General features: G+C 46.3%; 1 protein-coding gene and 1 pseudogene across 4 annotated transcripts in view; one reads left to right on the top strand and one right to left on the bottom strand.

The window, feature by feature from the left end:
- Nucleotides 1-27826, bottom strand: part of ARHGEF10 (Rho guanine nucleotide exchange factor 10) — a 142263-nt gene that overhangs the window by 16836 nt on the left and 97601 nt on the right. For all 4 annotated transcript variants that reach the window (XM_002818763.4, XM_024251597.3, XM_024251598.3 and 1 more), the window contains 8 exons: nt 19386-19501; nt 18867-18994; nt 18588-18688; nt 17125-17246; nt 16067-16153; nt 13869-14092; nt 13079-13236; nt 8624-8766 (listed from right to left, as the gene is read on the bottom strand). In XM_002818763.4, the coding sequence (XP_002818809.4) occupies nt 8624-8766; nt 13079-13236; nt 13869-14092; nt 16067-16153; nt 17125-17246; nt 18588-18688; nt 18867-18994; nt 19386-19501 (1079 nt within the window). The remainder of the gene's footprint in view (nt 1-8623; nt 8767-13078; nt 13237-13868; nt 14093-16066; nt 16154-17124; nt 17247-18587; nt 18689-18866; nt 18995-19385; nt 19502-27826) is intronic.
- On the top strand, nt 4499-5143 carry LOC100939782 (uncharacterized; annotated as a pseudogene).

Here is a 27826-nt window from a genome sequence, read left to right as displayed (position 1 = left end):
ACACTGCTATGATAATTCGTGTCTGCATGAATATCAGGTTCTTCTGAATCTACACCTACGACTGGAAATGCTGGGTCACCTGGTCATGCCACGAGTTACTTTCTGAAGAAATCACAAACTGTCTTCTCAGAAATTGTACCATTCTGCATTCCCACCAGCAAGAGTCTCCCAGCGTCCTCACGTGCTCTCCAGTGCATGCTGGCTCCACTAACAACACTATTCTTGCCATCCTAGTGTGTGACACAGCGTCTCATTGTGGTTTCGCTCCATGATTCCCTAACAAGCAACAATGCTGACCATCTTCTCGTGTGCCTATGGGTCGACTGTACATCTTCTTTGGAGAAATATCCATTCAGTTCCCTTGCCTTTAATAGTGTTAGTTTTCTTTTTATTAAGATCTAAGAGTGTGTTAGATACTCTGCGTACTAGATCCTTCTCACATGAGCTATACGTATTTTCTCCCACTCTGTGGGTTGTCTTTTCACCCCGTTGATAGTGTCCTTTGAAGCAAAAAGGTTTTAACTTTAATAAAGCCCAGTGTGTCTTATTTTTCCACATCGGTTGCTTGTGCTTGAGGTGTCAGATCTAAGAAACCACTGTCTAGTCCAAAATCATGAGGATTTACCCCTATAATTTAAGGTTTTTATAGTTTTAGCTTTTACATTTATGTTTTAATTCATTTGAGATAATTTTGTATGTGGTGTGAGGCAGGGGTCCAACTTCATTCTTCTGCACATGGATACCCAGTTGTGCCAGCAGCACCTGTTGAAGAGGCCATTCAATATTCAAATGGAATAGTTTTGGCACCGTGTTGAAAATTATGTGACCACAGACACACGTGGTTTCTGGTCTATGTCACTGATGTATGTGTCTGTCCCGTGCCAGCACCATGCTGTCTTGCTTATTGTGGCTGTGTGGTAAAATCTGAAATTAGGAAGTGTGGGCCTCCAATTTTGTTCTTTTTCTAGATTATTTTGGCTATTCTGGATCCCCTGCATTTCCAGATGAATCTCAGGATGTGCTTGTCAAGTTTTGTTTTTAAAAAAAAAAGCAGTGGAAATTTTGATAAGGATTGTGTTGAATCTGCAGATCCATTTGGGGACTGTTTTCTTCTTAACAGTAGTACCTCTTCCAATCTATGAACATAGGATGCCTTCCCATTTATTTAGGTATTCTTTAATTTCTTTGAATGATGTCTTGTAGTTTTTAGTGTATAAATCTTGCACTTTTTGATTAAAAATTTCTCTAAGTATTTTTCTTTTTGACAGCATTATAAATGAAGTTTTCTTTATCTCATTTTCAGGTTGTTTGCTGCTAGTGTATAGAAATTTAATTGATTTTTGTATACCGATCTTGTGCCCTGTAACCTTGCTCAACCTGTTTATTAGTCTAGTAGTTTTGCTTTGGATTCCTCAGAATTTTCTACATACAAGAGGATATCATATGCAAATGCAACTTTACTTCTTCCTTTCATCTGAGTCCTCCACTCTTTTTCCCTTGTCTAATTGCTCTGGCAGATCCTCCATTACTACTGTGAATAAAAATGGTAGAAGGCATCTTTGTCTTGTTCTTGATCTTCAGGGGAAAACTTTTTTTCTTTAACCATAAAGTATGATGTTAGCTGTGAGTTTTTTATAGATGCCCTTTGGCAGGTTGAGGAAAAGTCACCTTCTAGTCTTAGTTTGATTGTTTTTATCATAAAAGGGTGATAAATTATGTCAAGTACTTTTTGTGCATCAATTGAGATGATCATGTGGGTTTTTCCCCATTATTCTGCTAATGTGATGCATTCCACTGATTGATTTTCACGTCCTGAACCATCTTTGCATTTCAGGAATCCATCTCATTTTTCCAGGGTACACAATCCTTTCAGTACGCTGTTGATTTCACTTTGCAAGTCTTCCGTTGAGGATTTTTGCATCCATGCTCACAGTGGATACTGGTCTGTGGTTTTCTTGTTGTGTCTTTGGTATCGGGGTCATGCTGACTGCAGAATGAGTATAAAGTGTTGTTCCCTCCTCGTCAATATTTTTGGAGAGTTTGGGAAAGAGTGCTGTTAATTCTTTTTTAAAGATGTTAGGTTAGAATTCACCAATGAAGCCATCTGGTCCTGGGCTTTTTGTTGTTGTTCAGAAGTTTGTGATTACTGATTCAATTTCCTTACTAGTTTTAGGTCTATTCAAGTGTTCTATTTCTATTTCTTCATAATTCAGCTTTGGTAGTTTGTGCCACTCTAGAGTCTGCCCATCTCATCTAGATTATCTAATTTGTTGGCCACCTGCTGCCTGTTTCATGCACAAGTCTCCATCATAGCTGGTTTCTTTAGACAGTTCAGAACAAAGCAGAAATTACTCCCTGGAAACTGTCTGGGGCAGAGGAAGGCAACTTCCATAGAGAAGATTTTAAAAAGCAGAACAAACAACCGTGGCATATGACGGAACTCTGGTGTGACTAGAGAATAGAGGAGCAAAGCTTCTTTCGTTCCTCGGGCTTTTGATTCTTTCACAATCACAATCCAAACTTCTGGAAAGATGATTTAAAAAAACCAAACCCATGGAGTTTTTAACCCAGCACAACCTCCTTGGTTCTAGTATCCAAGCGTCTGGCACCCCGTTACATTGCTGGCAAAATACTCTTCTGAAAACAAATTTTGACATCTGTTCCACACTAAAAACCCTTCAATGGCTCAGCACCGTCTGCAGCAAAAGTGCTGTTTAAAAGAAAACTACACAGAACTGTGCTCCAAGAAGTCAAGTCAAAGGTGGCTACCTTCAGTGGCATGGGGATGCCTGCACTGCCCATGCTTCCCCCCAATCCCCGGGAGCTGAGCCAGGGACAGGACCCAAGCTCCTTGTCCCCTACTGTGCTCACAGACCCACCCTCTGCTTCCAGCAGCCCCTTGGGGACCAGTAGTCTCAAAGCCTGATGCATCTCTCCCTCTCTGAGGTGGCATCCCAGTTTTTCTCCTAGTGAATCCCTCCTCACCCTCGACCAGGCAGCCACATGGGCACCATCCCTAGCAGCTGCCGAGGGCCCTGTGCCTGCAGGGACGCATGCTTGGCTTGATGCTTTGCTGCTGCCGTCATGAAATTCGTAGTAACTGTGGGATGCAGGGCCCCCGGATTTTGGCTCACTGTGCCAGCCTGAGGCCTGGAAGGAATGTTGCCCCCAAAACTTCCACAGCACCCTCACTCACGCTGGCAGCCCAGCCATCCTGGGACTGAAAGCCGGGCCTGTGTGATCAATGTCTTAACCATCTGTGGTTGGTCTGTTTTTGCACAGTGCTAGGTACTTGGTAAATGTTTGCTATGTTTCTGCTGGAGGACAGATTATATGGATATTACCTTAGCACTGATGTTGTGCATGGCTTCTCCTTTCTCTAAGCCTCGGTTCTCTGAAAATAAGAACACTGGGCCACAGGATCTCTAAGTCTCCGTTTGCCTTGAAATTGTGTGATTCTGAAGGTGTCTGAAAGAAAGCAGGCTATGGATTCCACAGTCTTCGGGGGTCTCTGGGGACCGGGATTCCACAGTGTTCGGGGGTCTCTCAGAACTGGTATTCCACAGTGTTCAGGAGTCTCTGGGGACTGGGATTCCACAGTGGTCGGGGGTTTCTGGGGACTGGTATTCAACAGTGTTCGGGGGTTTCTGGGGACTGGGATTCCACAGTGTTTGGGGGTTTCTGGGGACTGGGATTCCACAGTGTTCAGGGTTTCTGGGGACTGGGATTCCACAGTGTTCGGGGGTTTCTGGGGACTGGAATTCAACAGTGTTCGGGGATCTCTGGCCTCTTCTGCTGACCTGGGCCTGTTGTTTTATTTTCTGTGTTTAGATATAGGGTCTCACTCTGTTGCCCAGGCTGGCCTTGAACTCCTAGCCTCAAGCAGTCCTCCTGCCTCAGCCTCCCAAGTGGCTGGGATTACAGGCGTGAGCCACCATGCCCGCTTAGGCCTGTTTTGTTGCCCTGTGTCTCTTTCTACACAATGACAAGAATTAAATTCCTATGAGAAAAAAAGGCATTGCTGCAGAAAATCACTATGTTGCACTATTTAGGTCATTTTTAATATCTCACCTATTTTATTATTTCATTCTGTTTTTCCCTTCAGTGGAGGATGGGGGCAAGAAACCTTTTTCCTCTATTTCCTTCCATCTGTCTTCAGTCAAGAGCACTGCATATTGTAGAAAATCAAGAGTGAGGAAGAAAAGGTTTGCACTTTAAGCAGCTGTAGTTATTCAACTGAAACTAGCTGTGACTCAAGGCTCTAAGCAAGAAACCTGTCCAGGCAACACCCCCCAGAAATCCAGAATGATTCACCCTTTCCTAAATGTCAGATCCCTTAGCACTGCATCCGTGTTCCTAACACTATGAGATTTAAACAGCAATTGGACAAACCCAGGGTAAAGGGCTATTTGCAGTTGGAGAAAAAGAGATACTTCCCCTCCCCTAAAGCGTCCAGGTGACTGTGACCGGCACCGTGCGGCAGCTCAGCGTCCACGGCATGTCTTCCCATCTGCTCCTGATGGCCCTGACAGGCAGGTGGGTGCCCCCCTGCCACGCTGGGGGTGCTGCACCAAGCACCTGGCTCAGCGTCTCTACTGGTTTTCCCAGTGCTGCTTTGTTATGGCGCCAGAACTGGGACAGGGCCAGCCACCCCCACTGGTATGCTGACTACTCCACTGGCACAGTCACTCCAGGTGCCTTTTTCTTCCAAATATGGCTGGCATCTCCCAGCGTGCTCGACCCAAGCCCAGATCACATGCAGCTCCCAGGCCAGCACTGTTCTGACAGCATATGGCCATTCGGGACGGATCCCCCCGCAGCTGCTGCCCTTGCCGTCAGCAAGGCGGACGCACACCCAGGGCTCGAATCTTGTGGGCTCAGGTCCTGCGGGCTGCACCAGCCCCTGGCCACAGTTCCCCTGCACAACGGGAACGACAGGATGAATTTCATGTTTTCAGAGAGCAGATTTTTGCTTCTTTCTAAAAATGTATTTAGTTATTTTGGTACTAAAAATGCAAGGAAAGAGCCCTATATCTGGATCCAAACACATTGCTTCTCTCTGAGTCTTCGAGATTTACAGCATATAAATTACAAGCAGCTTGAGAAAGGGGAATTACCCCCAGCTGTCGGCTCAGACAACTGAGGCCCAGGTAGGTGGCTGATCCACGATCACTGTGCACTATATGGCTGAGCTCCCTGTGTAAATACACAATTACTAGGATGGCTGTACTGATGGTGTACAAGGGCTGTGAAAAAACTCAAGAAGTTGTGACAGCATCCACGATGCTACCCTGCATGGCAGCACTAGCTAATCCCTGGCTCCCTGCGAAACTGAAGGCTTCTCATTCTCAGAGCAGGTGAAATAAGAAGTGTCAGATGGATATGAAAAGTAACAGGAACAATACTGCCAAAAATCATCTAACATGTATCCCGACCTCCCTGTCCAGCTATTTTTTGTTCCTGTCTAGCAGGCCGGGTCTCGAAGGATGTTGGGGAGGCTGTGTCAAAAACAGACTCACACACAGGAATGCTATTCATGATCCATGGCAGAGTGTCGGACTCCAGGAGGCTCAGGACCCAGGTCCCATCTGCACCTTGCCCCAGTGTGGACCTCGCATCCCTAACCAAACCCACGTCTCCAGGGGCCAGCCGGAGAGCCCCTTCCTGGCTGAAGATGGCATTAGCCCGCATCCCGCCGTGCTGCCAGCCAAAGGGGTGTCCGTGTGGCAGCTCAGGAGCCACTTTCCCTCTGAGATGACAGAGGATGCAGCCTAGGCACATCCTGAAACCAGTCTCATGAGTGTGTGCAAATGTGATTCATGAAATACCAGCAAAATGTCTTAAAGTTCCTAACCTGGGGAACTGATACATCCCTCCTAATGATGGTCTAGACAAGTATTTTTAGAAGCTCTTAATGATAACATTTCTTTCTGGATTTGTGTAGATATAGTCATTAGAATGTCTTCAGAGGCTTCAAAGAGATGAAATTAGACCCCTGGCCCCAACTGAAGACATTCTTTCCTATGACCTTTTGTGTGAGGGTCAAAGGAATTTTTCTTTTGAGACAGGGTCTTACTCTGTTGCCCAGGCTGGAGTATAGCAGTGCAATCTTGGCTCACTGCAGCCTCAACTTCCTGGGCTCAAGTGATCCTCCCACTTCAGCCTCCCGAATATCCTACAGGCATGCACTACCGTGCCCAGCTAATTTTTATACTTTTTGTAGAGATGGGGTTTTGCCATGTTGCCCAGCCTGGTCTTGAACTCTTGAGCTCAAGCGATCCACCCATCTTGGTCTCCAAAAGTGCTGGAATTACAGGTGTGAGCCGCTGTGCCCGGCCCAAAGGAATTTTTAATGATGAGTTGGTCCATTTTATTGGCTGAAAATACACCTGTGTTATCCCAGTTTGTTTAGGGACAGTAGGGTCAAGAGATGGCCATGAACAGACAGTAAAAAACAAGACAGCGCAACCTCATAATAAACACCACATATGACACAGCTGAAAAATGTAGGTGTGAGGGGAAGCATGTAGCCTTTTCCTCAACACTTCAGGAATGTCTGTCCAACTGCAAACACACACGCTGGCACGTCACACAGCCACTGACAACAGCAGACACGGGTGGGCTCATCAGGCTCCACAGCCTCCCTGGGAGTGGGCTCGGACAGTGTTCCACAGCCTGCTTGCCTGCACGTGCCCCCATGGGCGTGCATTTAGGAACACCCACAAGGAGAGGGTGGGCTTCCCCCCACTGCCTGAGCTCACCTGCTCCATGGGGCATAGATGCCCTCATTTCCCCAGCTCCTCCCATGCACGTGCATTTAGGACACTCCCAAATGTTTGTGATACCAACAAGGTTGCAACCGACACCCTTAGATGTGTGTGCACAAGCTCCTCCGTAGAGAGGATTTCTCTAGGGCGGGGAGTTGCCGGGAAGACGTTATGAGCCGCAGTGCTAACTGGTAATAGGTGAGTGCCCTCCGGAGGGACTGCCCTAAGACCCCGCAGTCCCAAGAGCCCTGTGTCCCCACGTTCCAACCAGGTCATACTTAGCATTTACCTTCTGTCAATCTGAAGAAATGGCACCCTGAAGACCAGTGGTTGCCAGGACTTGGGGAAGGAGGGCTAAACAGAGAGCAGAGGATTTCCAGCGCAGTGAACCCACTCTGTGCGATGCTGTAGTGGTGGACAATGCTGCGATACATTTGCCCAAACCCACAGAAGCACAGCAGCAAGAGTAAGCCCCCAGTGGACCCTGAGTGATGAGGGACTGTGGACCCTGGGCAATGATGACAGGCCCATGCAGGCTCACTGACTGTAACAAATGCACCACTCCAGGACGGGGCTGATGGGGGGTTGGGGGTGCTGTGCGTGTGTGGGAGGAGGGGTACATGGAAAATTCCGCACTTTTCATTCAATTTTGCAGTGAACCTAAAACTGCTCTAAAAATAAAGTTTATTAATAAAACAGTACCTTGTTTTAACAGGCAATGTTAGTTGCTAATGAGGCTAAGTTATATGTGTATGAGTTTATTGTTTCTTTCTTTTTCTGTGAGCTGCCTGTTCATGTCCTTTGAACATCTTCTATTGGGTTGGTTACCTTTTTCTTAGTTTAATAAGAAATATTTATATTTTAAGAACATTAATTCTTAGTCATATATACAGGAATTTTTTCCCAGTTTTTCCTCCATAAATATTTGATACACGTATTTCAATGTGAAAAAAGTTATTAAACTGTACCATTTTATTTATTATGGTAACTTCTGGGTTTGTGGCATGCTTGGAGAGGTTTTCTCCATTGCAAAGTAATAAAACTATTCTACTGCTTTTTATCTTAGAGGTTTATAGTTTCATTTTCATGTTGAAATTCCCGTCCATCTGGAGTGTTTAGAAGAGGAGAGGGCTGGGGTTTCAGAGCCAGCTCTGTGTTTTCCAAACAGCTGCCCACTTGTCTCCTGATTCTTTGGTGAATGGTCCATTTAGCCTACTGAAATGAAATGTCACCTCAATCAAATGCAAATTTTCCCTAAGTCCTGGAGGACTTTACAGGTTCATACTGAACACATTTCTTAAAGCAATGTTTCTTTTACTTAGCAGATAACCAGTGAACACAGCTAAATGGTTAAAAAATGGTTAGTTGAATTTTCTTGCTAATCTTGTCTTTCTAAGCAAAATCTAGAAGGAATTTTCTTTCCTTTTTTTTTTTTTTTTGAGACGGGGTCTTATTCTGTTGCCCAGGCTGGAGTGCAGTGGCGAGATCTTGGCTCAATGAAGCCTGGACCTCCTGGGCTCAAGTGATGCTCCTGCCTCAGCCTCCTGAGTACTTGGAACTACCGGTGTGCACCACCACATCCACTACAGGTGTGCACTGCCCTACTCAGCTAATTTTTTTGTAGGGACAGGATCTCACTTTGTTGCCCAGGCTGGTCTGGAACTCCTGAGCTCAAACAATCCTCCAACCTTGGCCTCCCAGAGTGTTGGCATTACCGGCGTGAGCCACTGTGCCCGGCTAGAAGGAATTTTAGCACATGGCCACAGGCAAGAAGCCTTGACTTCAGCACCAGAAGTCAGCTGAGCTGTTTCTGAAATGCATCTTTTCCACACTGTGTAGCCACCTAAGTGACTTACCTCTACAGCATGAGTCTCCACACTGATGATGAAGACTTGACCTCCAGAAGCCGCCCACAACGTGTCTTCCATCATGAGTAGACTTCTAACGGGTAGGACGCCTAATTTTATCACTTTTTGAGGTTCTGAATCCCAGGATCCATCTTAAAAGAAAATATTTCATTTCATTCAAGTTCAGTTCTCTGTGCACAGGAAAATAGGGTCACACATCATTTTAAATAACTGACAACCGAAAGATCACCTGTCGTGTTAATGCTTGTGCCTGATCCTGGGTGTGTCTGGGGATCCACAAGCTGACACCCACCCCAATCGGGCCACGGTGCACAGCCAGGAAGCACAGACAGCTGCGGGACACGCGGCCCTCAGGACCCCCCCGCCCCCCTGCCTATCCCCTCCGTGTGTGTCCCAGACAAACCACTCATTCACCCTGAATCTCAGCTTCCTTCAGGGTAAGATCGAGACCATCCTACCACTAGCCGCAAAGGTTGTTTCAAAAGTTAAAAATGAAATAATGCATGTACAAAGCTCAGCACAGTACCCAGCACACAGATGTTCAATCAATACTACCATTTACAATAATAGTACATAAGATGATTCAGTTATCATTAAAAGGAACTGCATCCAAAATAACTGGGCAGATGTTACATTTCCCCATTAGCTGCTTCCGTTCTAACATGTGCCTCGCTCTATATACTGCATCACGAAGAGAGGCTATATCTTCACAGAATAAGAAACCAAAACTGAGGCAAAAGGAATTCCTTACTTTTGATGAATTTGTTCCCTTTCTTGAAGCCTAGAGAGTCGTGAAATATTCTCGTTTGAAAATATTTCCAAAGATCTACTGACAAGGTCTTTCACACTTTATATCAAGTATGAGTTGCTAGCTTGAATACCAACAAAAATCATTTGAGGCAAGATTTACCACAAACTTCTAAAGTGACTAATGTAATTATCCTATAAATAATTAAAATGAATTCTTCAGTTCTCAATCTAACCATTAATTAAGACATCCACCTTAAAAGTGTAACTAAATTATTAATCCATCAATGCCGTCGACTTCCTAATCAAATAAACACGCTTCACTCAGTCAGGAGAAAACGGCCTCAGTTCTTATCTCTTTGTTCTGGATTTCAAGCACTGAACCTTTGAATACAAAACAAGTGTCTGAAGCGGAGGTGTGCAGTCACTAAAAGGCAACTATGCAAGCTTTGGCTTTTGTGGCATACTTTTAGTTATAATTCAACATTAATGGAAATGCTTTTATGTTGCAATTAGGCTAAAAGTGTTGCAGGGTAATTATTAGCCCCAGTGAACATGGGCTTGCTTTTCATTTGTAATATCTGCACAGGGCCCAGTGTATCATTATGTGACTAAATATGCACATGCACCCATGCACAACACACATGCACGCACACAGAAGTGCACATGCCATATACACACACGCGCGCACATGTCACACACACACGCAGGCATGCACATGTGCACACATGGACACACACGTGTGCACATGTGCACTCGAGGCACACACACCTGCCTACACACACACATGCCCTCACAATCACGTGTGCATACACACATGTGCACACATGCATACATACCTGCTCACACAGTGCACATCCCCTCACACTCCTGTGCATACATACATGTGCATGGGCCTTCCCATCTGGTACTCATAGCCCTTTAAAGCACTGCACACTGCAACCTTCAGAAATATGTGGGCTCAGGGCAGAGCTACAATTTTCTCTGACATTCACACACTCTGAGGGGCATGGAGTGGCACAAGAACGCAGGGTTTTGAATCCTAGGTCAGAGCTCTCTCTATCCACTGCCCACTGTGCTTGGATCCTGGCTGTCAGGTGTGGCTTAGCGGTGTCCTACGAATAGCACCATTCCTTTGAAACAAGAACTCAAAGATCAATGACAGGATGGCCTACTTGAGACGTTTCGCTTGGTTAAGCTTTAACTTCCAACAACTGAACTTTGTTCTCCGAGCACCTGGGTGGGTCATTCTGCAGTGTGGGCTTGTCTTTCTTGGGATGACTTCTCCCTGTGTATGTGCCCCCAGGCCAGAGCCCTCAGCAGGCTGCCCACATCGCAGCCGGACCCAGGCACACGTTAATGATGTTTTGAACTAACACTTAATATTCTGGAAATTGCCCACAGAATTTCAGATTTTTAAATCCCTTGAAAGGTCAGAGCCCTGGCAACAGTGAGGGGTTGGGAAGCAGCCTCCCTCTCCCTCTGCCCGGGCCGAGGCCTCCAGCCAGCCACGTCGCCCACCACCAAGAACGAAGTGGCAGGCGATGAGCTTCTGCGCAGGCCGCCGCGCACGCTCCCACACGGTACGCCGGCCAGCTCTCCGTGAGGAAGATGCGAAGAGACGTGTTCAGCAGATCTCAGTTACAGATCATGCAACGCGTCTGACGAGGCGAAAACACAGCCCAGCACAGGGCTCCACAGTGGACAGGACAGCCATGCAGCCAAGTAAGAGGCTGGAGAGATGCTCGCTAGTAAACCCGGGGAAAAAAGGGGGACATAAGCATAAAATACATTTTATGTAATAGAAATTAGAAAAACAGAAAAAAAAATCCAGATGATATGAAAAAGTCCTATCAACACACATTCCTCCACGAAGCTTCATGAAAGAGTTGAGCGCAGAGTGGTAGGCACACAGGCAGCAGCAGGAAGGCGGCTCTTAGCGCACATGCGGAGGGGCCTCCGCCTACCGTGGAGCAGAGACAGGACGGGAAAGCCGGCCAAGGAGGCTGGCAGAGGTTATGACAACAGATGAATGACAAAGCAGGACTGGAATGGGAGAGCCCAGCCCCGAAGACACACAACCGTCCATGGAGAACTGAAATCATGAGGCCAAGAGGGGATGCAGACCGGAAGCCAGGCCGGGGCACCCACCGGCTAAGAGGGAGGCAACCAGGGGCCCGCCAAGGAGCCAGGGATCGGCCAGGGATCAGCAGGGTCAGAGTCCAGATGGCTGAGGGACGAGACAGGAGCGGCTCCTGTGCTTACTCCACCTACCGTAGTGAGAAAGAAGACCGGGCCTTCTTGGCGCAGGTGCGCACACGGGCCAGGCCGGAACCACACAGAAGGAGGGGCCGTCTCCGTGGAGCAGGTCTAGAGAGCCTCCCCAAGGAGGAGGTGTCAAAGTCCGAGGGCAAATAACACCCCAGGCTCTGGGAGGGGCTGGCGCAGATTTCTAAGGAGGGAGGAACTCCAATAGCAGCAAGGGGCCAAATGCTCAGAGCAGAGAGAACGGGGGTGGTTGGAGGGCAGAATGCCTTGTGAGCAAGGAACAAGGACTGGAGGACTGGAATTCTATTCTAAGTACACTGGGGACTCACCAGACAATTTTCAGCGGGGGAGGTGGGGGGGGGGGTAAAAACCTTATTTACAGTTTAAAAAGCTCAATAACAAATATTTGGAGAATGAATCAGTAAAAGCGCAAGAATGAAGGCGAGGCTACGCTGCCATCCAGGCGGGAGCTGGGCGGTTTGGACCAGGGTGGTGATGATGCGGGAGTGAGCTGGGACATGGTCTCGGAGCACAAGAACAAGTGGTGGATGGCCTGGGGAAGATGACAGGAGCCGCCCAGGGGTCGCTCCCGGGGGGAGGGTGGCGCAGGGCCGCTTTCGGTGAGGGAATCCCTGCGTGTTCCACTCCAGGATTGCAGCACCGAGACTGGCTGGGATCCAGCTGGGGCTCGGCACCCCTGCACTCAAGGCTGAGTGAGGGGCCAGGAGAGCAGCCTCAGCCAGCACCAAGGAAGCTGGAAGGAAAGCCCCGTACCCAGAGCTCCCACAAGCAGCGGCGGCCAGATCCACAGGAAGAGCCTGCAAAGCACAGCTGCCACCAACGCGGCAGGGGCTGGAGAGAGAACAGACACACAGCAGCCTGCCCCCGGCGGCTGCGGGGACCAGGCGGGATGGGCCAGGGAGGGCCTCGTCTAAGGCACCCAGCAGAACACAATGGTGTCCTTAGCCCTGTGGCCAAGAGAACAGCAGGGACCGAGGGCACAGCACCGGGGCAAAGAGGGCTGGCCCAGGTCCAGGAGGCCCCGCCGGGCGGGCGGGCAGGCTGCTCAGCTGGTCAGCGCAGGACATGCTGAAGGAGGGCACTGCATGGCCTGGTGCCCCTATCCGAGGGGGAGAAACAGGCAGGCCGAGAGAGGTGGGAGGGTGGGAGGAGACGGGGAGACTGACTTCTGAAAGATGTCTGTATATTCAACAAACACCTTTTGGGGAAGAAGCAAGGCACGCAGGCCTTGGGCAAGGGTGACGAATGCAGGGGCGGAGGCACAGGGGCGGGAGGCACGGGAGGCGGGGGGGGGGTGGGGGGTGCGGGAGGTGGGAGGCCCGGGAAGGGGAGGGGAGGCTAAACCGGATGCACGGTCCCCCGAGTGAACCCCGAGGACTGGCCAGGAGGCCGTGAGACCCGCCTCACCTGGGGCCCTGGCGTAGCTGGCCACCGCGCCGTTGACCAGGCCAGCGTACAGGCTCTGAGACGTGCAAGCCAGGCTCATGACTGTGGACTTCTCAGGAGTGAAAAAGTGCTGAAGTCTCACTTTCTTGGAGCCTTGACTGCTTTTATAAATGGAAATGCTTTAAGAGAAAAAGACAAGCGAATACATATATTTGCTCGTTGTGAGAAGAACGAGGGTGCCTATTAACATAAACACAAAACATTTCAACTCTTCCCTCTTGCCCTTCCTTCTCCATTCCTAGGGACACTTGCCTGTACTTTTAAAAAATTTGCAACCACCTTGATTTCTTTATTTTTAAAAGGGAAATTCTGGGATATATAAAAAAAATTAGTTCTTCCTGTATATCTTGGAACTTCACATCAGGAAAATCATTTTAACTTTCCTTTAAATGGTGTCAGCAATTCAGTATGATCATGACATAGAATATGGCTGTTTTATTCCAAAATATAAGGGGGGATGTGCTTTTAAAAACCATTAATATAAATGAGACATTTCAGTGGCAAACAGCCAAACTTTCCCCTTTAAAGAAATACCACTTCTCTTTAAGAGTTTCCTGGAATAATTTCCATGGGCCCAATTCACTAGTTATTTCAAAGTGCAATGACTCTAAAAATTTTCCCTGGTATCCCCTAATTCCTGCACGGGTTACTCCTGAGTCAAAGTCAAGGACTCTTTCCAGGACAGGCTCCCCACCACGCCCTCCACGGGCAGAGCAGGCTGATTCTCTATAACTCAGTGAGCATGCCCTACCTTCCCTCCTCCGTCCCTACACAGATCGTGGGGACATCAGAAGCTCTCACAGCCGGGGTCTCGGGGTCCGGGGGTGCCCCAGGCTCTCTGCGCTTCTCCTCAACGGGAATGTATAGCATGCACAGGATGCGAGATTCCACGTTGAAGCACTCGATGACTTTGGGGGTGGAATTTTGAAACGAGATGATGGCAATCTGACCCATTTGATGGGTGCAACTTCCGATCTGAATCAGAGAATTAGGAGGAAAGAAGAAAACGAGCATGTGGGGGCTTCCATAATACGCTGGAACCTGACACTTAATGGCCACGACAAGCTTCAATTTTCATGTGAGAATCAACACACTTAGAAAAATTTTAAAAAATGCTTAATTGCTCACAGAGCCCCTTTTTCTTTTCAACATATTTAATTCAGTCTTCAAAAAATTTTAAAGCAAGAGCGTAACTTTCATTTTTACAAAGTCACATTTCTATACTTTAAAAATCACGTACTCATCGTAATATGAAGGTAAGGGCCCATCCATCCTCAATTTAAAATCCTAAGAAGCAGATTATTATCAATTTTAATAACACTAATATTTAATGACCTTGGCTAAGAAAACAAACCTTTCAAATGTGAAAAACATCAATAAGAATGCATCCCAAGTAGATCATTGGAATTCAACATGTGGTATGCTGTGGAATTTCTTTTTTTTTTCTTTTTTCTTTTCTTTTTTTTTTTTTTTTTTGAGATAGTCTCACTCTGCCACCCAGGCTGGAGTGCAATGGCATGATCTTGGCTCACTGCAACCTCTGCCTCCAGGGTTCAAGCGATTCTCCTGCCTCAGCCTCCTGAGAAACTGGGACTACAGGCTCGTGCCACCACATCTGGCTAATTTTTGCATTTTTAGTAGAGATGGGGTTTCACTATGTGAAAGTACAGACAGGGTTTCACTATGTTTGGCCAGGCTGGTCTCAAACTCCTGACCTCATGATCCACCCGCCTAGGCCTCCCAAAGTGCTGGGATTTCAGGCGTGAGCCACCACGCCTGCCGTGGAATTTCTAAAGTAGCATTGCTGCAACAGTGTACATGAACTTCCTGTGTGTCTGAATCTCTACAACGAGAACACATAGCATAGTTTCCCAATTAAACTTAAATTTATTTGTGTGTTTTTTTTTTTTAAGTGAGAAAGGGCCTGATCCCTGTAAACAGAAAGCACTAGCTGGTTTAGGGTGATGTTTTCATTGATTCTTTTTGTTTTTCACCAACTTTGAGAATGTTGTTAAACTCTCCTTATTCTTGTATTTGTTGACGCTCCATACAGACATCCTACTTTCATGCTTTTGTAGGAAGGATGCCAATCTGCCAAGCCCCTGTCCTGCCTACAGGGCCTGGGGGCTATGACCAGGCCAGGGGATGAAGCTTCAGCGATGACAGGTCTGCCTACCTGGACGGAAAACAGTTCTCTTAGAAGTGGAAGCCCCCAAGGGAATTAAGGCTACTCCTCCATTCATAGGTTGGTACAAATGAAATACCAGCTAATTGGGTTGTTCAATTTCTGACACTCAACTAGGAACACTGACCAAGCAGGAGCTGTGGCTGTGAGAAGTGAGAGGCAGTGGCGTGCTGCACAGGATGCCTGGTAGGAAAGGATGAGAGTTTGGAAAAGCACAGTGGAGACCTGGAGGGCGAGTCTGAGGCTGCAGGGAGGGAACACAGGAAACCAGAGAGGGGAGAGCCTGGGACCACACAGCTCCAAGAATGTCCTCTGGTTTGCAGGAACCAGGAGCGTCTACTGCAATTCCAGCCTAATTTCAGTTGCGATATTTCATTTGGAACGAATTAATTTTAACTGCTAAGTTTCCACTGGAAACAGCCAGTCTTGGAACAAGAAAAAAAATCCATGCAATGTTGACATCAAAATGGAAAAACATATTAAAATTGTTCTCTTATTAGTTAGTTGTCTTTGGACTGAACTTTATCTGGTAAATGTTTTAGATGAAAAGGAAAAGAAACAAATATTTGCATTCCTAAGAACTCTAAATCTTTTCCAAAAGTGATCAGCTCCCTTTCAAAGAAGTTTTCATGTTTCTAAGTACGCTCTGGGATACGCCACCGCCAACTCTCTACTGAGCAATTCACATCTCAGTCTCTCATCACACTAACCATGAATGTTGATTCTCTGTGAACTTGCACCAAAACCAAATAAACACAACTTACCCACAGGAAACCATGTGCCGTGGAAAATGAATCTGGCTGGCTTTCATTATTTAGGTAAGGTTCAGGATTATAAGCAGCACATTCAATCTAAAATGGAATAAAATCAAACATTCACATATAAAACAGAGCTAAGAGGCTCCTAGACTACATAACGTCTTAAATGGATGACTTACTTCCAATGCATAACCACAGAAATTACAGGTTCATTACCTATCAAAGATTAAAATAGGGAGGATAAAAGTTTAAAAGTACAACTCTCAGAAGTTAGCTTTTTAGAAGCGAACACCTAAGTAGATTCAACCTTTGGTATCTTACTCTTCAGATCCCATCAGCATGCTGAAATCCAGCATCTCGGGCGCTTCAGATGGGAGGGCTGGCCCTGCAGGCATCAAGTACAGCCTGTGATGGCCTGTGCATCTCCCCTTCCCTGTCCCACCCCAGCCTCTCCCAGAGGAGTCCTGTGTACCGCCTGCAACTCTCAACAGGAGGGGTCAGGGGAGCTGCTGGGAAACCCTGGCCAGAGACCAGGGTGAGAAGAAACATCTTTATTTCTTAAAGAATGAGACATCGTCAGCGTCACTGAAGGCCCTGGCCTGTGATGCCTGAGTCAGCAACACTGGGAACATTAATAAGACGCCACCCTGGAGATGGAGTCCGCCAAGGCAAAGAGCGGGCACGGTGCCTCAAGCAGACAGGAGACCTGGAGTTACGATCCACTGTGGAAACAGACTGCTCGCCAAGCAAAGGCAAAACAGAGCTACAAATGTGAAACACGTGTCCCCTGTTTAACTAACAAGGCCTCAGATGCTGTGGCACTGCTGCAATACCCGAGGGTCCTGGCCCAGGACTGGGCTTCGGAGACAATGGCTGAGTGTTTTTTTAGGTTTCAAACAACAACAGTCTTATTTCCAAATAAATGACCTCCAGAGAAGCAGTCACTGTGGTGAACCTGGGAAGACCATGTTCTGACCACACTCCTTAAGAATTATCTCCCAAGTGGCCCAGTCAGAGCTGCGAGGTGCGCCCCACCCCGGGCAGCAGACCCTGCCTCCCTTCACCTTGAACTCCTGCTGCTTGGCCACCATCACGGGCATGTGTCCGACAAGGAGAGGATGCTTCTCCTTTTTAATGTGATTCCCATCGTCTTCTACACAGAACCAGCCCATGTGGTTCTCCTCTTCTGCAATTATATTCAGAGAGAAATGAGCAAGAATGCAGTTAACTCACATGCAAAGACCTGCAGCTCCACAGGTCACAGCAGGGGAAGTTTCTGGCATTCTGTTTGTATAGGGCCAGACAACGCCATGTTTTACTTGTGGAAAACAGCACAATCTCTTCTTACAGCATAGGCTGTATATTCGTGGCATTATTTTAGGAGGCAGCCTGGTCCCATCTAAGTGGCAGGGACCTCTTCCTGTTTGCGCCTCCTGAATACACTGGACCCAAAGCCTGCGAAACTTCGCTGTATAAACCACATAGGTCCACTTCCCTTTATCTTTCTCCAGTTTTTCCAAAGCAAAAGAAATGTTTAGATTCAAATACCAGAGATGTACTGAGAAACTTTAAAACATGGTATAATGCTATGGGATAAACAAAAGTACAATGAAATGGAGAAATATTTCACTACCAAAGCAAACTGTCAGCCTGAGCATTAAAGAACATGTAGCTGATCTGAAGACGAAAGGGGGCTTATCTGCACGTTCAGCTCATTCTCTTTAGAGTGGCCAGTTCCTTGTTTGCTAAGTTACTCTGAACCTGACCTGACAAACGACCAAATTATTCAGCAAGAGAGAGAGAGGCGTTACCCACGCTCCACATTTCTCTTCTGTATTTTATACTCCGTTAACATTTCAGATTATCTACAGCAGAAGGAAAATTTTACACACACGACATCCCAGTGTGTTCTGGGTAACAGGTCTGTAAGCATGTGTATAAGTACATTACACACACACACAGAGCAAAAAATAATCAAGGCTGAAGAGACATAGGAACTAGGAAATCATAAAGTCACATCCATCTACAGTAAAACCGCAGGGTTGATCTTTGGTGCTGGGAGGATCTTTAGTAACCCCCCAGCCCAACACTGTGTTTTGCTTCTCAGTGAGGGGTGAGCAGAAGGGCCAAGAGGAACAATGATCCCCCTGCCATTTGGAGGCCGCCGCCCGCCGCCCGCCGCCCGCCGCCCGCCTTGAGCACCTGGCTCACGGCCAGGCTCCACGGGCTTCCTCTGTGTTCAGCTGCCTCAACTGATACTCATGTTCTGGTACCAGAAACACCATCCATTTTAACCCCTCCATTTTAATATGAAACCCCTCCATTTTAATATGCAATCCCTTCATTTTAATATGAACATCTAAAAAATCGCCGGTGCCAGGGTGAATTTTCCTGTTTAGAAACACTCCTTCAGGTCAATGGATAGATCTACTGCTGAGTTTCCTTCTCAACCCTGACCTCACCCTTGTGGGCAGGAATTCATCATCACACTGCATGCCTCATTCAGCCTCAGTCAGCCAGGACTTACCCAGGGCGAGCTTGGCCATCTGTAAGCTGTTGACCCAGGACTCCTTGATGGCAGGGGTGAACGTATTGAACACAGCTGTAAAGAACGTCGGTCGCCCAGATCTGCCAGAAACAACAGACAAGCATTCATTTTATAAAACGTGCTCCATCCTGTGAGGCTAAATTACACATTTTGCCTGTCTGATAGAATCAGCAAACCAAAAAACATACATGTCATGACAAAGAACCATTTTTTCCCCAGCATTGGCCAAGAAGGTTTCGTTTTAAAGCTACTACTAACTTGTCCTGCTTCCCGGGAAGCTGTAACTGAATTCTGCAGCAGTCCGCAGCTCTGATTTCATCTTCTTTCTTCAAAATAAGCCTTTGTAAACCTGATGTCCAGTCATGGGCTACTGACTGGTTTAAGTTCTACAAAGGAAATAAATACGCATATTTCAAAAGTGTTTAAAAAGTAGGGCCATCCCAAGGAAGATAAAAAAACAAAAATTTTAATATGAGAAATTCAGACCAAACGAAACTATTGGATTATGAAAAAGAAAGCTTTGGGAGTCAGATCACACCAGAGGGGGAGCTGAGACATTTCTAAGATAGAACTGATATTCAAGCCTATTTGCAAAATGAAGAAAAGTTACCATTAAATAGTCTCACCTTATCTAACATAAGAGAAAATGTACATTCAGATTAATTTTTAAAGTCAAAATGAATTTTCACTTCTGATAGACCCTGGAGATATAATCACATACTTACAATGACTTATAAGTAAAGGCAGAATCTTAAATCCAATTGCTTCAATTGTTACCTGATAGTTTCCTTTAAGGTTTCCTATCAGCTGAGTGATTTGGCCAATTACATTTAAGTCATGCAACAAGTTTTGTAAATCTTGATAGAGTTGTCCTGGCCCCATGTAAACTTTGTCTACAAAATAAGCAAAAAGAAAAAAAAAAAAGAATACAAAGGTAAAGCCATATTTACTCCAATACTTGAGGGAAGAAAACACTACTAGTTAAATAATTTTTAGGTTGAGGGGTGAATCTAGAACTTTTAAAAAGTGGACATTTTCAAGCATTTAGTGGTTTTTCCTTTTCTAACATTTATTTAGAAATAATTTTAGATGGAAAAGTTGCAAAGAGTTGCCTCCTGAATGCCCAGGCCTGGCTTCCCCAGAGGATAACATCTGACGCAAGCGTAGCATGACCGTCAAATCCAGGACACCACATTGACACGTCACTCCTGACTGATCTACAGACCGTCTTCAAACCTCACCGCTTTCACATGAATGTCATTTGCTAGTCCCAGATCCAGCCCAGGGACTCGCACTGCGTTCAGTGGTCACGTCCATGAAATCTCCTCCAGTCTGGGGAGTTTCTCAATCTTCCTCTTTTGTGACCCTGACATTTTTGGAGGATGCTGGTGAGTTACAGAATGTCTCACAATTTGAGTTTGATTCATGTTTTGTCCCTTTTGTATTTTTTAAACACTGTTGACATAACAGCTACTAGAGGCACTTAGAAATGACATTTAATCTGAACCACATTTCCAATAACTGGGGTCATCTACCATCAAAATGAGTTCCCCAATGATCTTTCCTAAAGTTTTTTTTTTTTTTTTAAGGGAATAGAAATGGTTTGTCTTCGATGACTTGGGTTAGAGGAATGACGCGTGTCCCGGGGTCTGTTTGCCCAAGTGAGAATTGCTCTACCCCTCACAGAGGGCTTCCTGTGTACTACAGGAAGTAATGTTCAAATACTTCCTCACTAAGTCCCACGACGGGCCCACAGGCACAGAGGACAGATTCCCCCATCTCCCCATCTGACTGATGACAGATGAGAAGGATTTGATCTCAGAATTAGCCTGAGTGTCTGTACTTTAAGCAATATGCAGTAATACACTCCTTCTTTTCCACTTTTCATAGAAATAAATTGTCTAAGGTCAAACAACCAGTAAGAGAAGGAGCCAAAATTCAAACCCAAGGAGAAGAAATTCATTTAAGTTGAGTAAAGTGCCTTGTGTTTGAGCAGGACAGGCTTCCCGGCCACGGGTCTGTAGAATCGCATGGACCTGAGCTTACAGGGCCCAGAACTTGGTCTCAGGCTCTGATGTGGACATCCTGAAATTCTTTTTTTTCCTTTTTTCTTTTTTTTTGTGAGACGAAGTCTCGCTCTTGTCCCCCAGGCTGCAGTGCGATGGCACGATCTCAGCTCACTGCAACCTCTGCCTCCCAGGTTCAAGCGATTATCCTGCCTCAGCCTCCCAAGTAGCTGGGACTACAGGTACCTGCCACCATGCCCAGCTAATTTTTGTATTTTTAGTAGAGGTTTAGTAGAGGTTTCACCATGTTGGCAAGGCTGGTCTCGAACTCCTGACCTCAGGTAATCCACCCGCCTCGGTCTCCCAAGTGCTGGGATTATAGGCGTGAGCCACTGTGCCCGGCCTGGACATCCTGAAATTCTTAATAATTTTGAGGAAAGGACTCTGCATTTTCCTTCTATGCTACGTCCCACAAATTATGCAGCTTGTTCTTTAGTGTATATAACACATATAATACATATATATGTCAAAACTGAAAGAACTTACATATTTCCAATAAAAAGATTTCAGATATAGGTATCTAAAAATATTTACTATATAACTGAGGAGTAGCATAACCATTTATAATTTTGCAGGCACTTTATGTTGAAGACATGATTACGTGGTATTTATGCACATGGTAGGCCTGATTTGTATCAACTACCTAGACAAATTCAATTACTAACTGCATTTGAAGTATCATGAAGTTTCGTAAAAAAGGGAGCAGCCAGGCACAGTGGCTCGCTCCTGTAATCCCAGTGCTTTGGGAGACCAAGGCAGGAGGATCACCTGAGGTCGAGAGTTCGAGGCCAGCCTGATCAACATGGAGAAACCCTGTCTCTACTAAAAATACAAAATTAGCTGGACATGATGGCGCATGCTGTAATCCCACCTACTCGGGAGGCTGAGGCAGGAGAATTGCTTGAAGCTGGAAGGCGGAGGTTGTGGTGAGCCAAGATCATGCCATTGCACTCCAGCCTGGGCAACAAGAGCTAAACTCCATTAAAAAAAAAAAAAAAAAAAGAGCAAAGTGATCTAGTAGTTACACATAGCAACTTTATTTATCCTTACAGAATGCTTATAATTTAAAATGTTTCATAACACACATATTTGCTTTCATTCGTGAACTTTGATGATAAACTCTATAAACACAACCTTGTAATACAAGTATAGGCTGGGTGTGGTTACTCATGCCTATAATCTCAGCACTTTGGGAGGCCAAGGTGAGAGGACTGCTAAAGGCCAAGAATTCAAGACCAGCCTGGGCAATACAGTTTAAAACATCAAAAACATAGAGTTAAAAAAAAAAATTAGCCAGGCATTGTGGTGCGTGCCTGTAGTCCCAAATACTTGGGAGGCTGAGGTAGGAAGATCGCTCGAGCCAAGGAAGTCAAGACTGCAGTGAGCTATAATTGTGCCACTGCACTCCAGCCTGGGCATCCAAACAAGGCCTTGTATCAAAATTAATAAATAAATGAGTAAATAAAATTTTAAGTGCAATATTAACTTTATTAATTAGTTGACTTCTTTTAAAATATGATCTTCACAATTATCATCCAATCAAATTGACCCTTCTATTTTTGGTGTGCAGCTCTATATATTTTCACGCACGTATAGATGCATATAAACATCTCTGCAGTAAGCCTGAGGGAGAACTCCAGGGCACACAGAACAGCTCCATCACCCACAGAACAGCTCCATCATCCATAGAACAGCTCCATCATCCACAGAACAGCTCCATCACTGACAGAACAGCTCATCACCCACAGAACAGCTCCATCACCCACAGAACAGCTCCATCACCCATAGAACAGCTCCATCATCCACAGAACACCTCCATCACTGACAGCACAGCTCATCACCCACAGAACAGCTCCATCACTCGACAGAACAGCTCCATCACCCACAGAACAGCTCCATCACTCGACAGAACAGCTCCATCACCCACAAAACAGCTCATCACCCATAGAACAGCTCCATCACTGTCAGAACAGCTCATCACCCATAGAACAGCTCCATCACTTGACAGAACAGTTTATCACCCACAGAACAGCTCCATCACCCACAGAACAGCTCCATCATCCACAGAACAGCTCCATCACTGACAGAACAGCTCCATCACCCACAACAGCTCCATCACCCACAAAACAGCTCATGACCCACAGAACAGCTCCATCACTGGACAGAACAGTTTATCACCCACAGAACAGCTCCATCACTGACAGAACAGCTCCATCACCCACAAAACAGCTCATCACCCACAGAACAGCTCCATCACTCGACAGAACAGTTTATCACCCACAGAACAGCTCATCACCCATAGAACAGCTCCATCACTCGACAGAACAGTTTATCACCCACAGAATAGCTCCATCACCCACAGAACAGCTCCATCACTCGACAGAACAGCTCCATCACCCACGGAACAGCTCCATCACCCATGGAACAGCTCCATCATCCACGGAACAGTTCCATCACACAGAGAACAGCTCCATCACCCAGAGAACAGCTCCATCACCCACGGAACAGCTCCATCACCTACGGAACAGCTCCATCACCCAGGGAACAGCTCCATCACCCATGGAACAGCTCCATCACCCACGGAAGAGCTCCATCACCCAAGGAACAGCTCCATCACCCCCAGAACAGCTCTATCACTCTACGGAACAGCTCCATCACCCACAGAACAGCTCCACATCCACACAACACCTCCATCACCCACAGAACAGCTCCATCACCCACAGAACAACTCCATCACCCACAGAACAGCTCCATCACCCAAGGAACAGCTCTATCACTCACAGAACAACTCCATCACTCACAGAACAGCTCCGTCACTTTACAGAATAGCTCCATCACCCACAAAGCAGCTCCATCATCCACATAACAGCTCTATCACCCACAGAACAGCTCCATCACCCACAGAGGCAGCTCTATCACCCACAGAACATGTGGGATAGGTCACAGGGATTCACAGGTGCACAGATTTCAGTTCACTGGGAGGAACAGGTTCAAGACGTCTAATGTAGTTAATAAGGTATTGTATACTTGAAAATCACTAAGAGTAGACTTTAAGGTTCTCACCATGAACAAATGGCAAGTGTGTGAAGTAAGGCATAAGCTAGTTAACTTGATTCAGCCATCCGACAATGTATACATATTTCAAAACATCATGTTTTAAACCATACGTGTATATGATTATTTGTCAACTAAAAACATAAACATTTTTAAAATAACACACACACACACACACTGCCACCAATGTGAACCTATCATGGGAAGGGAGAATACTCTTTCCCTAGTGTATTAAAGAACCTTCTGTACTGAGATGAGGAGGAGTTCCTCGACCTTACGGAGCATGGAAATGTGCTGATGTTTTATGTCTGCCGGATCATCAGACAGTTCGTAACAGGGCACTGTCAGGGCACAGATGACACCACAGAGCAACCTGAGCCTTCCTCATGAATGGGGACAATGTGCGCTGCCAAAGAAAGCGTCTGCACTCACATCCCAAGAATTACAAGAAACCACACAGTGCGGCCAGTGCTTTTCAAATGTGATTCTCAGTTTCAGAAGTAATTGTTTCATGTTGATTTTCTGGCCAAAATTGATTAAAGAAACCCCTGCAGTTCAGGCGCGGTGGCTCACGCCTGTAATCCCAGCACTTTGGGAGGACAAGGTAGGCGGATCACCTGAGGTCAAGAGTTCGAGACCAGCCTGGCCAACATGGTGAAACCTCATCCCTACAAAAAATACAAAAAAAAAAAAAAAAAAATTAGCCAGGCGTGGTGGTACACACTCTGAGTAGTTCCAGCTACTCACAGAGGCTGAGGCAGGAGAATCACCTGAACCCAGGAGGTGGAGGTTGCAGTGAGCCAAGATCACGCCATTGCACTCCAGCCTGGGCAACAGAGGGAGACTCCATCTCAAAAAAAAGAAAAGAAAAGAAAAAGAAAGAAACCCCCTCAAATCAGAATTTTTCTGAGAGTTGACTTCCAGCCCTCTAGCTGACAGTTTCTGGAGTTTCCAGTTCTGTGAGCGAAGCTCTTCGTCGCTGCAGTGACACACAATTGCTGCACTTCCGCAAAAGCACTTCCCGAGTCTTTCTCACGGACACTTCTCGTTTCCATGGAAATCCCTGCAATCTGTTTGAAAATTCAGGGTCTGTCAGTGAAACGGAATTTGTGTGGCAAACAAGGAACGGTTTGTGTGGCCAGATCAATAGCAAGGACGGCTGGAAAAGCCCCTGGGGGTGTGCTCGGTCCCTGAGAACCTCCACGCCTGGGCTCAAGGGCACCCTCACAGCATCTTCAAGCCTCTCCATGGTGTGAGACTGAGACGTCAGAGCCGGAAGGCATCTCCAGGCACTGGGGAGGAGGTGAGACTAAGGAGGAATGGGCACTACCCCTACACGCCAATGGGCTGACTGTGGGCAGCCTCAGCCCCCACCAGTATCCTCTGCAGCTGCCCATCAACCTTCATGGGGTCTGAAGAACCCTACACCTCCTTAGCTCCTTAGCCCTGTAAAACTCCTATGTGCTTTTCTTTCTGGTGTTCTCCTCCTCAGAGCTGTGGCAGGGGTCTCTGCGGACCACACCCCCTAGTGCGGCACGTCACCTCTCCCTCTGCCTCCGGACTCCGTTCCTGGGGGCCCTGCCCTCCCCAGGACCTTACCTGCCTCCTGCAGGGAGCTTCCCATGGTTCTCAATAGGCAAGGCTGGTGCTGCCAAAGGAAACGGACTTAACATGGAACCGCCCCTTTCCTCCTGGAACAAAGTTGACCAAAAGCCTAATTTCCCTTGCAGCTGGAAATAATGTTCCCATTTGTGATGTCTACAGAGTGTCTGTGCACAGTGTGGCTGTGACAGAGGAAGATCTGATCAGAACAGGGTGCTAAAGAGAGATGAAGAGTCGGCCGGGCATGGTGGCTCATGCCTGTAATCCCAGCACTTTGGCAGGCCGAGGTGGGTGGATCACTTGAGGTCAGGAGTTTGAGACGAGCCTGGCCAACATGGTGAAACCCCGTCTCTACTAAAACTACAAACATTAGCCGGGCTTGGTGTTGCACGCCTGTAATTCCAGCTGCTCGGCAGGCTGAGGCAGGAGAATCGATTGAACCCAGGAGGCAAAGGCTGCAGTAAGCCGAGATGGCGACACTGCACTCCAGCCTGGGCAACAGAGTAAGACTCCATGTCAGAAAAAAAAAAAAAAGGAGAGAGACAAGAGTCGCTGTAAGGCCCGTCCTGCAGGGCAGAGGCCGCGGGAATGGGGGAACTTTCCCAGTTGCAACCGCAAAACTCCCAACAGAGGGATCTTGTTCTCTCCGGCCACCCTTCCAGAACAAGCTCTCTAGAAGCAGCTCCTTACTTCAATGAGCAGAGCAGGATAAATGGTCCCCACACCTAAAACGCAGGGGGCAGGCTGGAGCCCCAGGTGTGTCAAAAGAGTGTCTAAGAATATGAGCCGAAGAAATTACCCCAAAAAAGGGAGCAAATTTGACAACTGAGAAATTAAAAGCTTTAGACTTCTATAAAAGTATAGACGTAAATAATATGTGAAGCCATGTAAAAATAGGCAATTATTTTCCATAAAGACTACATATACATTAAAAATGATAATATTCTAAAACCCCAATGATAAAGTAAACAATTCCCAGAAAAGATACAGATGGCTAATATATGTGGAGATGCTCATTCTCACTAGTAATCAAAGGAAAGCAAATTAAAACAGCCAAATTAAATCAGGTGAGATGGCGTGCACTTGTAGTCCCAACTACTCAGGAGGCTGAGGCAGGAGGATCACTTGAGCCCAGTAGTTTGAGGTTGTAGTGAGCTACGACTGTGCCTCTAAATGGCCATTGCCCTCCAGCCTGGGCAAGAACCCTATCTCAAAAAAAAAGCCATTAAAAATTTTTAACTTAAATTAAGGCAAATTTACAAAACTGTTTTTCACAAATCAAATCACAAAAGTTTCATTGTGTAATCAAAGTCAGACATAGCCAGTAGAAATGGAAACTGGGGAAAACTTCCTGGAAAGCAACTTGCAAAAATGCATCAAGAGTCTAAAAGAGTATACAAATGTTCTACTCTTTGACCTGAAAATTCCACTTCTAAGGAAATTATCAGACTAATGTGTGAGGATGTCTCCATGTCACTGTTCGTAGTGGTCCAGTAACTGAAGAAGCTTGCAGTATGCAATAAACTCAGGTTCAATCACGAAGAAATGTCCTGCAGTCAGTTTAAATGACTTCGATTCAGAATTTTTAATGACTGAGAAAATGGTCATCCTATAATGTTAAATGAAAATTCCCTATACAGGATCACATAGAGCAACTGTGGTATATGGACAATGGTGTGAGAAAAAGGCTGGAGAGAAATCACTCACGTGTTAATACAGTCGCCAGATACAAGAATTACAGGTCATTCTTACCATCTTTAAACGTTTTAGTGTTTTCAACAGAGAACAAGAATTAATTCCAAGGAGAAAGAGGGTAATTTTTAAATAGCATCATGTATAAGTCCCTAGTCTGATAAGAGGCACAAATTGAATTTCTCTATAAGCAAGTAGTTTTCTAACATGAAAGTATAGAAAAATCTTGGTTATGAACCAGTAGTGATCCCAGCTATACTCAGGCAAAATAAATCCTATGTGGTTCTGGACACGTTATGGCAGCTCCTCCCAATGCAAGGCCTAGGAGACTCCCAGGTGCAAAGCTGAAACCACAGCACTGAACAGAGAAGAACAATAAGAACCTTCCCCTGTGACTAAAATCCAGTATGGCTTTTAGAGTTTTAACAAAACCCAAGCATTTTATAATGTGAACATCACACTGTCACGAAGATACATGTCATGTCTCAAATTCCAGATCTTTAATCAAGAAGTAAAACCATCCCTATAGCTTCATGGGGTTTAAAAACCCAGAATATAATATTAATTTGCTCAACATCTAACTCATATGTGTCCATGTGTACTAGGACACATGTGTGTGATTCCCACAGAGACAGGACCCCGTCCACAGGCCCTCCTGCGTGCGCACCTTTCCATGGCTGGCCGTCTGCACTTAGGACACAGAGACAGGACCCCGTCCACAGGCCCTCCTGCGTGCACACCTTTCCGTGGCTGGCTGTCTGCACTTAGGACACAGAGACAGGACCCCGTCCACAGGCCCTCCTG

This window comes from Pongo abelii, chromosome 7 (assembly GCF_028885655.2).
Source record: "Pongo abelii isolate AG06213 chromosome 7, NHGRI_mPonAbe1-v2.0_pri, whole genome shotgun sequence".
Classification (NCBI taxonomy): domain Eukaryota; kingdom Metazoa; phylum Chordata; class Mammalia; order Primates; family Hominidae; genus Pongo; species Pongo abelii.
The sequence above is the reverse complement of the archived record's forward strand: the minus strand, read 5'-3'. Positions and strand labels throughout refer to the sequence as shown.